This window comes from Lepisosteus oculatus, chromosome 4, assembly GCF_040954835.1.
Source record: "Lepisosteus oculatus isolate fLepOcu1 chromosome 4, fLepOcu1.hap2, whole genome shotgun sequence".
Lineage (NCBI taxonomy): Eukaryota > Metazoa > Chordata > Actinopteri > Semionotiformes > Lepisosteidae > Lepisosteus > Lepisosteus oculatus.
Genome location: NC_090699.1, coordinates 5,534,777 through 5,548,366, shown reverse-complemented (window position 1 = coordinate 5,548,366; position 13,590 = coordinate 5,534,777). Strand labels below are relative to the sequence as shown.

General features: G+C 42.6%; 1 protein-coding gene across 1 annotated transcript in view; it reads right to left on the bottom strand.

The window, feature by feature from the left end:
- LOC138238198 (serine protease 27-like) overlaps positions 1-13,590 on the bottom strand; it is a 42,852-nt gene that overhangs the window by 27,704 nt on the left and 1,558 nt on the right. Inside the window, exons 3-6 of the mRNA XM_069188245.1 lie at positions 12,955-13,226; positions 12,134-12,280; positions 7,125-7,240; positions 6,109-6,283 (exon numbers count right to left, since the gene is read on the bottom strand). Coding sequence (XP_069044346.1) covers positions 6,109-6,283; positions 7,125-7,182 — 233 coding nt within the window. The 5' untranslated portion in view covers positions 7,183-7,240; positions 12,134-12,280; positions 12,955-13,226. The remainder of the gene's footprint in view (positions 1-6,108; positions 6,284-7,124; positions 7,241-12,133; positions 12,281-12,954; positions 13,227-13,590) is intronic.

Sequence of the window (13,590 nt, the reverse complement as noted above, 5' to 3'; positions counted from 1 at the left end):
ATCCTGATGGGTGAGCACGAATATAGGAAACAATTGAGCTCTTTTTATTTCAGAACTTCCTGGGTTGTTCTGGGTTTTAGAACGGAATCTCTTGATGTTGTCGGAAACATTACTGACAGCCCTAGACCTGTGGATACGGGACTAGAGAGTGATCCAGCAGGTTTTCTTATAGCTCTGGCAGCCTGAGGCAATCATGCTGTCTGCAGTTCATTCCTGTTAATAATATAATAATAGAAATAATAATAATAATAGAAATGAAAGAAATTACCGCAGACGTTACGGACGAGCAGGTTTTTAGAGTTTTGTACGGAGGATGGAATGCTAGCAGCTAAATGAATCCAGCAGCATCTTTGAACTCATGTTTTGCTGAAGTCACAAGAACCTGGTTTCGGATTCTTGTCGAACCCCCCCCCCCAGTCTGGAAACAAACCCAGCTGCTAGGATTTCGCTTGCCATGGTGTACCATGGAACCGAACTTTAGTTGTACCTCCTTTTTTCCAGGGGCTGTGGGGGAAGTACAGTAGTTTAGGTTAGTTTAGTTAGTAAGTTTAGTTCATTACGTTTAATTAGCTGTTCTTTGGAAGCTGTGCTGTTCACTAAAGCTTCCATTCTGCCTCTGCGTTCAGAGGTTGATATTATGCAGTGCAACAGTGTCTGAGTTCAGTTCTGAAGCCCCCCTGCAGGAACTCGGTGTCGGTCCATTCAGGCGCAGCTTGGATCTTCGGGATGTCAGTGTTGTGGATAGCTCAGAAACCTGGTTTCCTAAGCATTTCCAATCCGGATCTCCGTTTTGATCCTGTCACTTTCTGTCCTATCAGTGGCAGTGCCCTCAGTTTCGGTGCCTCTTCCCTGTGTCTGTGTGGTTTTTTTGCCCCGGAGCTCCTGTTTGCTGTGTGCTCAGCCCGTTCTAAGGAAGCTCTGCCTGGGTTAAGCAGTGAATGGGCAGCACCCAATTGTCCCCCATTGTGTGTGTGTGTGTGTGTGTGTGTGTGTGTGTGTGTGTGTGTGTGTGTGTCCTGCAAAGGACTTGAATCCCAACCAGGGTAGAATGCAACCTTGCACCCTGTGCCTGGCAGGTTAGGCTCCTGCACACTTTTTAACATTTAATTATTTCCCAGAAATGAATGGATTGGCTTTCCAGGGGTGCCCAATGATAATGTTAATCAGTCTGAGATGTCAATACTTTCTTTTTGGTCACAACTGGATGGAGGGTCTCTTCCTTATTTCCTCAGCCAAGGAGATCCAGCAGGGATCGTACAGAAACCCCTTCACAGTCGGAAACAGTTATTTCTATTGGACTCAGTTGGATTCCTGCCATGCCTTTAGATGCCTTTAGATATCTCTCTGAACATCACTAGAGACCCGGTAGAGACACAGTGCAGACTCGATACAGCCCCAATACAGCTCCAGTATAGACCCAGTTCAAAATCGATACAGCCAAAGTACAGACCCAGTGCAGACTCGGACAGACCCGTACAGTCACAGTATAGACCCAGTGCAGACAGTACAGCCCCAGCCCAGACCCAGTTCATACTCGATACAGCTAAAGTATAGACCTAGTTCATACTAGGTACAGACCACGTACAGTCCCAGTATGGCCCCAGTATAGTACACCAGCTCATGCCTTTGTTTTCCAGATGCTTTAATTAAACTATATCAACCGTGTGTCCTGGATTCTAATTCTTTTAAATTGTATTTTAATAAACCTAAAAAAATAATTCAAATATTGGCCTATATTCTTGCTAGAAAATCAGATCTAAAATAGACTGAACACACAAATAGACACTGACTGTCAGACAGATTAACATTGACCAATATGCACACAGGTAGGCACAAAGGTTATACGACATACTGTTAGGACAATAGCTTCCTTTATTAATAGAATCCTTTCTTAACGAGCACCCTACAGGAGATCCAGTGAGATAGAGGAGATACCAGAAAATGTGTCATGAACACACAACAAAACAGGAGACACAGTGAGAGAGAGGAGATCACAGAAAATCCTTCAGTATTAAACACACACAACAGGACAGGTAACAGTGAGAGAGAGGCAGTAGTGAGGATGTCATAGAACTGCCCTTAACCCCATTGCTGCCTTGACTCTACACCAAGAATAAAGTTAGAAGAGAAACTTTGACACATCATTCACTACACCTGAGGTTATCAGTGCTCCTTGATGAGAGATTATAAATGTCCCAGATTACAGGGTGAATAAATACACTTACAGTAAGTAAAAAAAACAACTTTTGGAGCAACTTAATCAAAGCCCTGCCTTAAAAGATCTTCGGATAGGAAAGAAGATTTTCAGATGGATGGACCAAAAATAAACACATACTGTACAACAAAGGAGTGTCCAGGAAACGACTGGAAAGTGTAGACTTTAAAATCCTCATGCTCACCTGTAAGGCTCTGCATGACTTGGCACCTCAGTACCTGTCTGAACTATTATCGCCCTACCTCACAACCTTCCCTCTTCAAATTCTGCCCTCCTTACTGTCCCCCAAGCCCGTCTACATTGTATGGGTGACAGGGCCTTCTCCTGTTATGCCTCCAAGTCTTGGAACTCTCTCCCCAAGGATATCAGAGAGTCACCATCTCTAAACTCCTTCAAATCCAGACTCAAAACCCTTCTTCAGAAAAGCCTTTACTTAACTGGTTCCACTCTTCACTCCTCTGCTTTTCTTAGTACCACCATCCACAGTCTCCTCTGTATATTGTAACTGTGTTTTGTCTTGTGTATTCTTTTTAGTTATTGTTCTTGTCATCCTGTAAAGCGCTTTGAGAAGCCACCTTTAAAGGCGCTATATAAAATAAAGTTCATTATTATTATTACATGGACGCTGAGACATATGAACCAAAATATTGATGCATGCAGACATTCAGACTGACACATGAGGGCGCTACCACGCTGCAGTGAGGTTGGGTGGGGCTACAGCGTTTTGTCAATTTTTTATACAGTGATGGAGAGAGAACAGACCCAGACCAGGAGTTTCAGTGCTTGCAATTTTATTGAGCTCAATGGTCAACTGAATAAGAGTACAACTGATCTCTCACAGCAGCAGGCAAAAGCATGTCTTGCTAGCGATTCCATCTGTTCATCTGTTGTGGCTACAAATATTAGTTATTTCTTGATGTACTGTATCACAATGCTTATGACACAGAACTGACTCCCCAATTTCAAATACATTTTTTTCAACAAAATACTCAAAATGGACGGCCATGCCCAGCTGTTTTGTCCTGAACTGACAAGATCTAACATTTATTGTTCAATCCATAATTCATAGCTATGGTACACACTTAAAAAAGGGCTGTAAGACTTCTGTCTCCGACTCACTGTTTTATCTTTATTGTATCTCCCAGTCTTATCTTTTGGCATATTCTCACATGCAATTATCTTGTGCAGACGGGCAATCTAATCAGACGGAATCAGATTCTGCAGTTGCAGCAGCAGCAGCACCAGAAGGCGCTCTCCCCTGGATCCCGTAGAACTCCTCAGACTCCACTGTGTTTCTTTATCCAATCCGTGAAGCTGCTGACCCGGGTGTAGACTCCTGGGGAGTTGGGCCTACCACAACCTCTTCCAAAGCTCACAATCCCAGCCTGGATCCAGCTGTCCCCCTTACACACCAGAGGTCCCCCAGAATCACCCTGGAGTTAAATGAGGAATGATGAAGGAATAGTTTCACAAAGTGACAAAACAGGGCTGTGCTTAGTGTAAATATTTGCAAATCTAAGTGGTGCAACTCCATCATGACGTGAGTAATTTTGCACATAACTCTCTGTTGCTCAACGGTAATGGCATGCTCACAGTATGCATTTTCTGCAAATCTTTCAAGGCTCATTTTGGAAGAACGTAATAATAATAATAATAATAATAATAATAATAATAATAATAATAATAATAATAATAATAATAATAATAATAATAATAATAATAATAATAATAATATCCTTACACTTATATAACTCTTTTCTGGATGCTCAGAGCTCTTTACAGGTAATGGGGATCCCCTCCACCCCCGCCAATGTGAATCCCCACCTGAATGAAGCTCCAGTCTACTCACACACAGCAGCTCCCAGAGGGGAGAGAGCAGAGTGATGAAGCTATATAGCACCTTATCCTAGATTTGAATGTGCTCAGTGAAAGCGACTCGGATATCCTTGGTGATGGAATTCAAGAGCTTTAAGGAGCAGCAGGAAAAGGCCCTGCCACACACAGAGCCTTATAGGTGAGCCAGTACAGCCATTTTGAAAACTAACACCACAGTGGTGTTCCACTACTGCATTTGCTGTGAGCCTGCGGTTTTTATTTCTGCGCCCATATCGGGGCTTATTTAAATTGCCTAGCCGTGTTTTATTTGCTTTTGAAGAACAGCATGAAGGCAGTGCCGGGTTATTGATCTTTTTGCGGAAGAACCGATCGCCCTTTTCTTGGTTGGCACGGACTCACCATGCAGGTGTCCTTCCCTCCCTCCTCATATCCGGCGCACATCATGTTTGGCCTGATCTTGTATTTGCCTTTTATTTCTGAGTGGCAATCAAGCAGCTCCTGGCAGTGCTGGTTCACTATGACAGGGAGTTGAACCTGTTGCAAAATCTCAGACTTGGATCCTGGAGGGGGAGTGGGAGTGAGAAAGAGAGACAATCCAGGCTTAGCTGAACTGTGAAACCTGAAACAAGAAATTTTCAGTGTGGACTGGGAATGTAGATCTTTTTTGATCACCAATAAATATTTATAGACAAGCAGGCTAAAAAGTTGTTTCAAGATGAGCGTTCTTCAGCTTAGAAACCTGTTCAAAATATTTTTGGTCAAAAATATTTTGTTAAATGTAATTAGATTACTTTTCTGTAGATTTAGAACCCTTTACTTTTTCACCAAGGAGTCAAGAAGAATTCCTTTTATAGTCTTCAATACAGAGGAGCCAATGTATACTTTACCTGCACGGGCTATACCAGGTGTTACCCACCCCAGACTGTGCACCAGTTGGCTGCCTGCCTCTTACTGGATTTGGGAGCCCTGTGGTACCAGTGAGAGCATTTCCCTAGCCAGCAACATGGGTCCACTGAGAGCAAGGCACAGCAGCATACCCCATCTAGTGTTGTTAACTGTGGTGCTGCTAGAGAAAATCTGGTCACTGCCAGAGCCCTGATGCAAATCTCAGTTCTCTGGAATACAGGGCTTAGTGAAGAAAACCCCTTTCCAAGTCGTGCCACATGGGAAGCCCCGCTCGTCGTCTCTCACCATTCTCTTCAGTCATCCCCCACCCGGTGGCCCAGCACTTTGTGTCCTCTATGAAGACATCGTTGGGCTTGGCGAGCTGGACAGGACTGATGTAACAAGAGAGGGACACCTCGCTGTCCAGCTGCACCAGGGCGATGTCAAAGCGTCTGCTGCTTTCTCTTTGTACTGCTCGTGGAGGACGACCTTCTTAATGCTTTTCTTGACCTCGTGTTTGGAGTGTTGGTCCAGCTTGTACGCCCCCAGCCTCACGAAGGAATGCTCGAGCAAGGAGCTGAAAGAGCCAGTCTTATAACAATAATAATAATAATAATAATAATAATAATAATAATAATAATAATAATAATGATGTGTAATTTATAAATAAATATTAAATATTATAAAAATACAAGAATAATAAATATTATTATTCTGTGTACGTGGTTACGGGATCAGGTAATTAGTATCCAGAGTAAATATTAACAATTGCAATACCAATAATACTGCTTGGAGACACATTTTGACCAAAGACCTGTTTGGCTCTGTCATTTCTGGGACACGTTGAGACAGGGCAAGAGTTTTAATGCTTGATTTTAATTCAGACCAATGATCAAATCCAGATTAAACTGATACAGCTGCCTCTTTTCTTACACTGTCCTCTGATTGTTTTTAAACAATTAGTATGGGAGAATTGCAGAAAAATGGCTGAATTGAACAGGCTAATTAGTGGAATGGATTGTTTTAATCCGATAGGACCCTGTCTGAGCACACCTGAACAGGTTGAGAACTTAATCGGTTTTGAACAATGAGTAGGAAAAGAATGAAAGGCATTTTTTACAGCAGTTCCCAGAGACGTGGCAAGGCAGACAGGGATTTCAAGACACACTCACGGTTTGAAGCAGTGCGCTGCAGTGAGAACCCACTGCTCACTGATCAGGGATCCACCACAGAATGTGGCATCGTTGTGGTTCACCTGGATCTGGATATAGACCTGCCAGGGCCACTCTCCCTCCTCCGCATCCTGACCGCCCACGATAGAGCTCCTGGACAGAGAAGAGCTGGACACTGGAGAGAGACAGAGGAGTTCATACAGAACAGGCTTGAGATGAGTCATCCAGGATCACTGTCCCTTCTTCACACCCTGACTGACCACTATAGAGCTCCTGGACAGAGAAGAGCTCAATTAATCTCACCAACCTCTAATCCTGACAAAATCTAGCAAACTATCTTAAGATACATGGGGGCAGTTCTTATTGTACACTTTACTGTGCTCTAACCATGACTTCCCCATTCTTTACTACACTTTACTGTGCTTTTACCATGAGCTCAGACCTCCTTTTTCACTCTTTGATCTCCTTTACTCCAACAAAGCCGAGTGACTTCAGCTGGAAATCGGACAAGAACGGGTCCAGCACTGACCTACTGAAGCTTCAAGATGATGAGATAAGATCAGTACACCTGTGACTCTGAAACTCTTAATCGGCCTCGTTTCTGTGTCGTCTTCATGTGACTAAGAGTAACAGTAGTTTAACATGTGTAGATGTGTTGGCACACTTCCTCTCAGCTCTGTGATTGAGGTTTTGTTATGATTAAGTTTCGGTTTGATCAAGAATGCAACAGTCGAAAGATTTTTTGCTTGTGATTTCTCACAGTGCACTGAGCCTAAATCCGAGGGAAAAGGAAGAACAGTTTAAATGAGCAATCGGCGGCTTGTTGTCTTCTTACCTTCTGTTTTGTCCAGGATCAGGCTGCACAATAGCAGCTGCAGTTCTCAGTCTTCATTGGTGTTGTATATATGTATAGACTGTCCACAAACTGTCACTGCAAAGGCTACGTATGCTTATACAACAGTTCATCTGCACATTTATTTTACATTTACATTTTCAATTTCTGATTTGTCTCTTACCTTCTTCCATGTTCAGGATTGGGATCCCAAAAAACGCCAGCAGAAAAATTATCTTCATCTTCCCAGCCTCTCTCTGGACACTTAGTGGACTGGCCCTGCTCACCTAATGTTGTAAACTGGACACAGAGGACAGTCTCTTTCAAACAACCGAGCAGAGACAGCAGAAATGCACGTACACCTGCCTTTATATAGCTCACAGTGCTGTAGACTCACAGACCACAAACATACAGGGAGTTACGAACTGACTCAATAATTACGCACCAGAGATCTAATGTCCTGATTAAGGAACCATTTGACTTACTAGTCAGAGTAAATCAGATATCTGCTTTGATAAGCTTGCTACTGTACTTACTCTTAGTGAACTTGACTGCAATCTTGGGAGAGCTCAAATGTAATAGACTAATTTCTCATTTTTTCACTTTTCACTGTTGTAAATTGATTTGCGCCGTCCGGATTTCAGGCCAAGACAGATTGTGCAAGAGATCATGTTACTCCTATCCTGGAGTCCTTGCACTGGCTTCCTAACAGGTTTCAAAATCCTCCTGCTTGCCTATAAGGCTCTGCATGGCTTGGCACCTCAGTACCTGTTTGACCTATTGCCTTGTTGTCTTCCTGATTCTGGTCTCCTGTTTGTACCGCAATCTCCTCTACACTCTATGGGTAACAAGGCCTTCTCTTGCTGCACCCCAAAGCTCTGGGATTCTACCCCAATAATACTTCTCTGAGCCCTTTCACATCCAGACTCAAAACCTTTCTTCTTCAGAACAGCTTTCATTTAATTGGAAACCCTTGTTTTAAATTATACAAGTTCTCTCCCCTTCTTGTAGCTTTTTTTCTTATTGTAAAGCTCCTTGAGAAGTTACTTTTAAAGGTGCTATATAAAATAACGTTTATTCATTATTATTTCAGTGGGCAATTGAACCCCAGTCTAAGTGAAAAGGTTTTCAGTGCTTTTTCATTAGAAAGACTGTAGAACCAGGGCTTTGAGACTTTTTCAGCTTGCCCCTCACTGATTGTTACCTGAAGGTAACAATCTAGTAATGTGAAAGTGAAGTCTTGCAGTTCTTGTCCCCTGAAAGTCGCAGTATAGTAAACACAGAAAACACATTTCGGGAAGATTTGTGTGAAAGTGACTTTGAAATCTTGGGGGCAGCACAGTCAAATTCATGTCTTTAGCAGAGTAGAGGAGTAGGATTAGAGTAATTTATTACAATATGGACTGCTTTGTAATGTAGTTTCTGTATTGTGTGGTGTTGTCTGTTGTACCAGGTTGTCTGCTGTACTGTGCACGTCCTGAGAGATCAGCATGAGTAAGACTTCCAATGTCCATGTGCATTTGTCAATAAACTCCTCTACTCTCTAGTCTCTAGCAGGCAGTTGAGATCTGGGTATACAGTAATCCTGTTCCAGGAAGGAGAGCTCTGTCTCACCTAGCAGTCTGTGTGGGTCCTAATGCCCTAGTGCGGTGACACTATACTGTAAAAACTATAGTGTCTAATCCCGTCCTGTGGATGAGAAATAAAACCGAGGTCCTGACTCTCCATGGTCATTAAAAGTCGCAGGGTGTTTTTCGAAAAGAGTAGGGGTGTTACCCAGGTGTCCTGGCCAAATTTCCCCCTGGTCTTTACCTATCATGGCCTCCTAATAATCCCCCTCTCTGAACTGGCTTCATCACTCTGCTCTCCTTCCCACTGAGAGCTGCTGTGTGTGAGCAGACTGGAGCATCATCTAGATGGTGGGGCATACTGGTGGTGGTAGTGGGGTTCCCAGTTCCCCATGTACCTCTTTACATTACCCCATTATTGTAAAGAGCTCTGTGTGGAGTGTCCGGAAAAAGGTATTAATAATTCTTTATTATTACAGTTCATGAGGAATCTGAAGTAGGAGTGGACCAGGACTTTTCCTCAGTGTGTGGTGTGAGGAGAAGGAAGGAAGGTTTTTATAAGTGTTCTCACAAGAGTACTCTTAAGAAGACACAAGAAGAGAGACACAAGACTTTGCAGTAGAGCAGGGCTCATCTTCGCTGGCTTCTCAAGGTCACTAGCGTCCACGAGGCTGACAAGATGCCTTCACAGTTACATATCTGATGCTGAGGAGGAATTTATGCCTGTAGAGTGATGGCAGTTGCCTGTTAGGGTAACACTCCTGATTGTGTTAATGTAATTAGATAAATAATTTAAATATTGGCCTATATTAATAATTCAAATATTGGCCTATATTCTTGCTAGAAAATCAGATCTAAAATAGACTGAACACACAAATAGAAAGTGACTGTCAGACAGATTAACATAGACCAATATGCACAGAGGTAGGCACAAAGGTTACATGACATACTGTTAGGACAATAGCTTCCTTTATTAATAGAATCCTTTCTTAACGAGCAGCCTACAGGAGATCCAATGAGATAGAGGAGATACCAGAAAATGTGTCATAAACACACAACAAAACAGGAGACACAGTGAAAGAGAGGAGATCACAGAAAATCCTTCAGTATTAAACACACACAACAGGACAGGTAACAGTGAGAGAGACGCAGTAGTGAGGATGTCATAGAACTGCCCTTAACCCCATTGCTGCCTTGACTCTACACCAAGAATAAAGTTAGAAGAGAAACTTTGACACATCATTCACTACACCTGAGGTCATCAGTGCTCTTTGATGAGAGATTGTAAATGTCCCAGATTACAGGGTGAATAAATACACTTACAGTAAGTAAAAAAAACAACTTTTGGAGCAATTTAATCAAAGGCCTGCCTTAAAAGAGCTTCGGATAGGAAAGATGATTTTCAGATGGATGGACCAAAAATAAACACATACTGTACAACAAAGGAGTGTCCAGGAAATGACTGGAAGTGTAGACTTTAAAATCCTCATGCTCACCTGTAAGGCTCTGCATGGCTTGGCACCTCAGTACCTGTCTGAACTTTTATCGCCCTACTCCCCACCTCACAACCTTCGCTCTTCAAATTCTGCTCTCCTTACTGTCCCCCAAGCCCGTCTACATTGTATGGGTGACAGGGCCTTCTCCTGTTATGCCTCCAAGCTCTGGAACTCTCTCCCCAAGGATATCAGAGAGTCACCATCTCTAAACTCCTTCAAATCCAGACTCAAAACCCTTCTTCAGAAAAGCCTTTACTTAACTGGTTCCACTCTTCGCTCCTCTACTTTTCTTAGTACCACCATCCACGGTCTCCTCTGTATATTGTAACTGTGTTTTGTCTTGTGTATTCTTTTTATTTATTGTTCTTGTTATCCTGTAAAGCGCTTTGAGAAGCCACCTTTAAAGGCACTATATAAAATAAAGTTTATTATTATTATTACATGGACGCTGAGACATATGAACCAAAATATTGATGCATGCAGACATTCAGACTGACACATGAGGGTGCTACCACGCTGCAGTGAGGTTGGGTGGGGCTACAGCGTTTTGTCAATTTTTTATACAGTGATGGAGAGAGAACAGACCCAGACCAGCAGTTTCAGTGCTTGCAATTTTATTGAGCTCAATGGTCAACTGAATAAGAGTACAACTGATCTCTCACAGCAGCAGGCAAAAGCATGTCTTGCTAGCGATTCCATCTGTTCATCTGTTGTGGCTACAAATATTAGTTATTTCTTGATGTACTGTATCACAATGCTTATGACACAGAACTGACTCCCCAATTTCAAATACATTTTTTTCAACAAAATACTCAAAATGGACGGCCATGCCCAGCTGTTTTGTCCTGAACTGACAAGATCTAACATTTATTGTTCAATCCATAATTCATAGCTATGGTACACACTTAAAAAAGGTCTGTAAGACTTCTGTCTCCGACTCACTGTTTTATCTTTATTGTATCTCCCAGTCTTATCTTTTGGCATATTCTCACATGCAATTATCTTGTGCAGACGGGCAATCTAATCAGACGAAATCAGATTCTGCAGTTGCAGCAGCAGCAGCCAGTTACACCAGAAGGCGCTCCCCCCTGGATCCCGTAGAACTCCTCAGACTCCACTATGTTTCTTTATCCAATCCGTGAAGCTGCTGACCCGGGTGTAGACTCCCGGGGAGTTTATGCTACCACAACCTCTTCCAAAGCTCACAATCCCAGCCTAGATCCAGCTGATCCCCTTCTTACACACCAGAGGTCCCCCAGAATCACTCTGGAGTGAAATGAGGAATGATGAAGGAATAGTTTCACAAAGTGACAAAACAGGGCTGTGCTTAGTGTAAATATTTGTAAATCAAAGTGGTGCAACTCCATCATAAGGTCAGTAATTTTGCACATAACTCTCTGTTGCTCAATGGTAATGGCATGCTCACAGTATGCATTTTCCGCAAGTCTTTCAAGGCTCATTTTGGAAGACCGTAATAATAATAATAATAATAATAATAATAATAATAATAATAATAATAATAATAATAATATCCTTACACTTATATAATTCTTTTCTGGACGCTCAGAGCTCTTTACAGGTAATGAGGATCCCCTCCACCCCCACCAGTGTGTCCCCCCACCTGGATGAAGCTCCAGTCTGCTCACACACAGCAGTTCTCAGTGGGGAGGAGAGCAGAGTGATGAAGCCAGTTCAGAGATGGGGGTTATTAGGAGGCCATGATGGATAACAATATACTGGGGCATTAGGACCCCCACAGCGCCCCCTACTGGCCCCACTAACACCTCTTCCAGCAGCAGCCTCAGCTTTCCCAGGAGTCTCCCATCCAGGTACTGACAAAGGCTCACACTGCGGAGCTCCAGTGGGGCTGTCAGTTGTGAGTTGCAGGGTGATAATGCTCCTGGAGAAACTGCTGGTTATAAACTAACTTACTAAAATCGAATTGGATGATTAGCGGCCGTAGATCACACACAGATTGCTGTGTTATAGATGTGAAAGCGTGATCACTTTTGATTTGTAAAGTTATTATTCTGAAATACTTTTCCAAATGTATCCACCATGTATGAGTTGTCTTGAATTTTTGCACCAACTGGTCTAGTTTCTGTCTGCACTGCGGATGGTGAACTCACCAGGCAGGTGTCCTTCTGTCCATCTTCATACCCAGCGCACATCATGTCTTCCCTGATTATCTCACTGTTGTACATTGGACTGACAGCGCCTGTTGTCTACGATGGTCAGTTGGACTTCCTGCAGAGTGCGAGGGGGTGCCAGTGGTACTGGAGTGACAAAAAGATGGTGACTATTTTCTACAAATCTAAAGACAAGTAGAATGACATGCATTGTTCATTACACTTTATTTCCAACATCTTCCTGGGTATAAAGCATTAGTTTTCTTAATTTATTAAAAAAACATCATGACTGGTTGTCCGCATGTTCAGACACCAGGCACAATCATCTCAGCTGATGAGCATGCCACAATAAATACCAAAATAAATATTATCAGCAGCACAGATTGTGAGCTTTCCTGTTAAAATAGTTGGCTATCCCTGCTAAAAATAAGGTGGCATATAAACCAAGTGAATCGTTTTTTCTACACCATAGCACTTTCATCGGGTAGCATGTTATAGGGGATTACACAGTCTAGCACAGTTTGTAAAAATTTCTTCATGGCTTATGAGTCTATTGCACGTGCCACTCTCATTACACATGCCATTAAAAATCTCTTTGCATGCCAATAATGACACATGTGCCATGTCAGCTGACCGCTGATCTAGAACAATATACACCATGATGTTGTTGAAGCTGATACGCTCCCTTCTTTCAAGTAAATGACTGGGTGAGATGTCTGAATGAGCTCACAGCAACCAGACAAGAGAGATGTGCAGAATGACCGGCTGTCAGTTCCTGAGTCCTAACGAGAAACACAGGAGCCCTGATCATCATTTCTTACCATTCTCTTTAGTCCACCCCCACCCAGTGGCCCAGCACTCTGTGTCTTCTGTGAAGACATCGTTGGGCTTGGCGAGCTGGACAGGACTGATGTAAGGAGAGAAGGACACCTCGCTGTCCAGCTGCACCAGGGCGATGTTATAGCCGTCTGCTGCTTTCTCGTACTGCTCGTGGAGGACGACCTTCTTAATGCTTTTCTTGACCTCGTGTTTGGAGGGTTGGTCTAGCTTGTACGCCCCCAGCCTCACGAAGGAATGCTGGAGCAAGAAGGAGCTGAAAGAGACAGTCTTATAATAATAATAATAATAATAATAATATCAATGTTCAATTTATAAATTGGTACTGTATTAAATATTATAATTAATAAATATACAAGAATAATAAATATTATTATTCTGTGTGCTTTGTCGCGGGATCAGGTAATTAGTTTCCAGAGTAAATATTAACAATTGCAATGCCAATAATACTGCTTGGAGACACATTTTGACCAAAGAACTGTTTGGCTCTGTCATTTCCGGGACACGTTGAGACGGGGCAAGAATTTTAATGTTTGATTTTAATTCAGACCAATGATCAAAACCAGATTAAACTGATATAGCTGCCTCTTTTCTTACACTGTCCTCTGATTGTTTTTTAT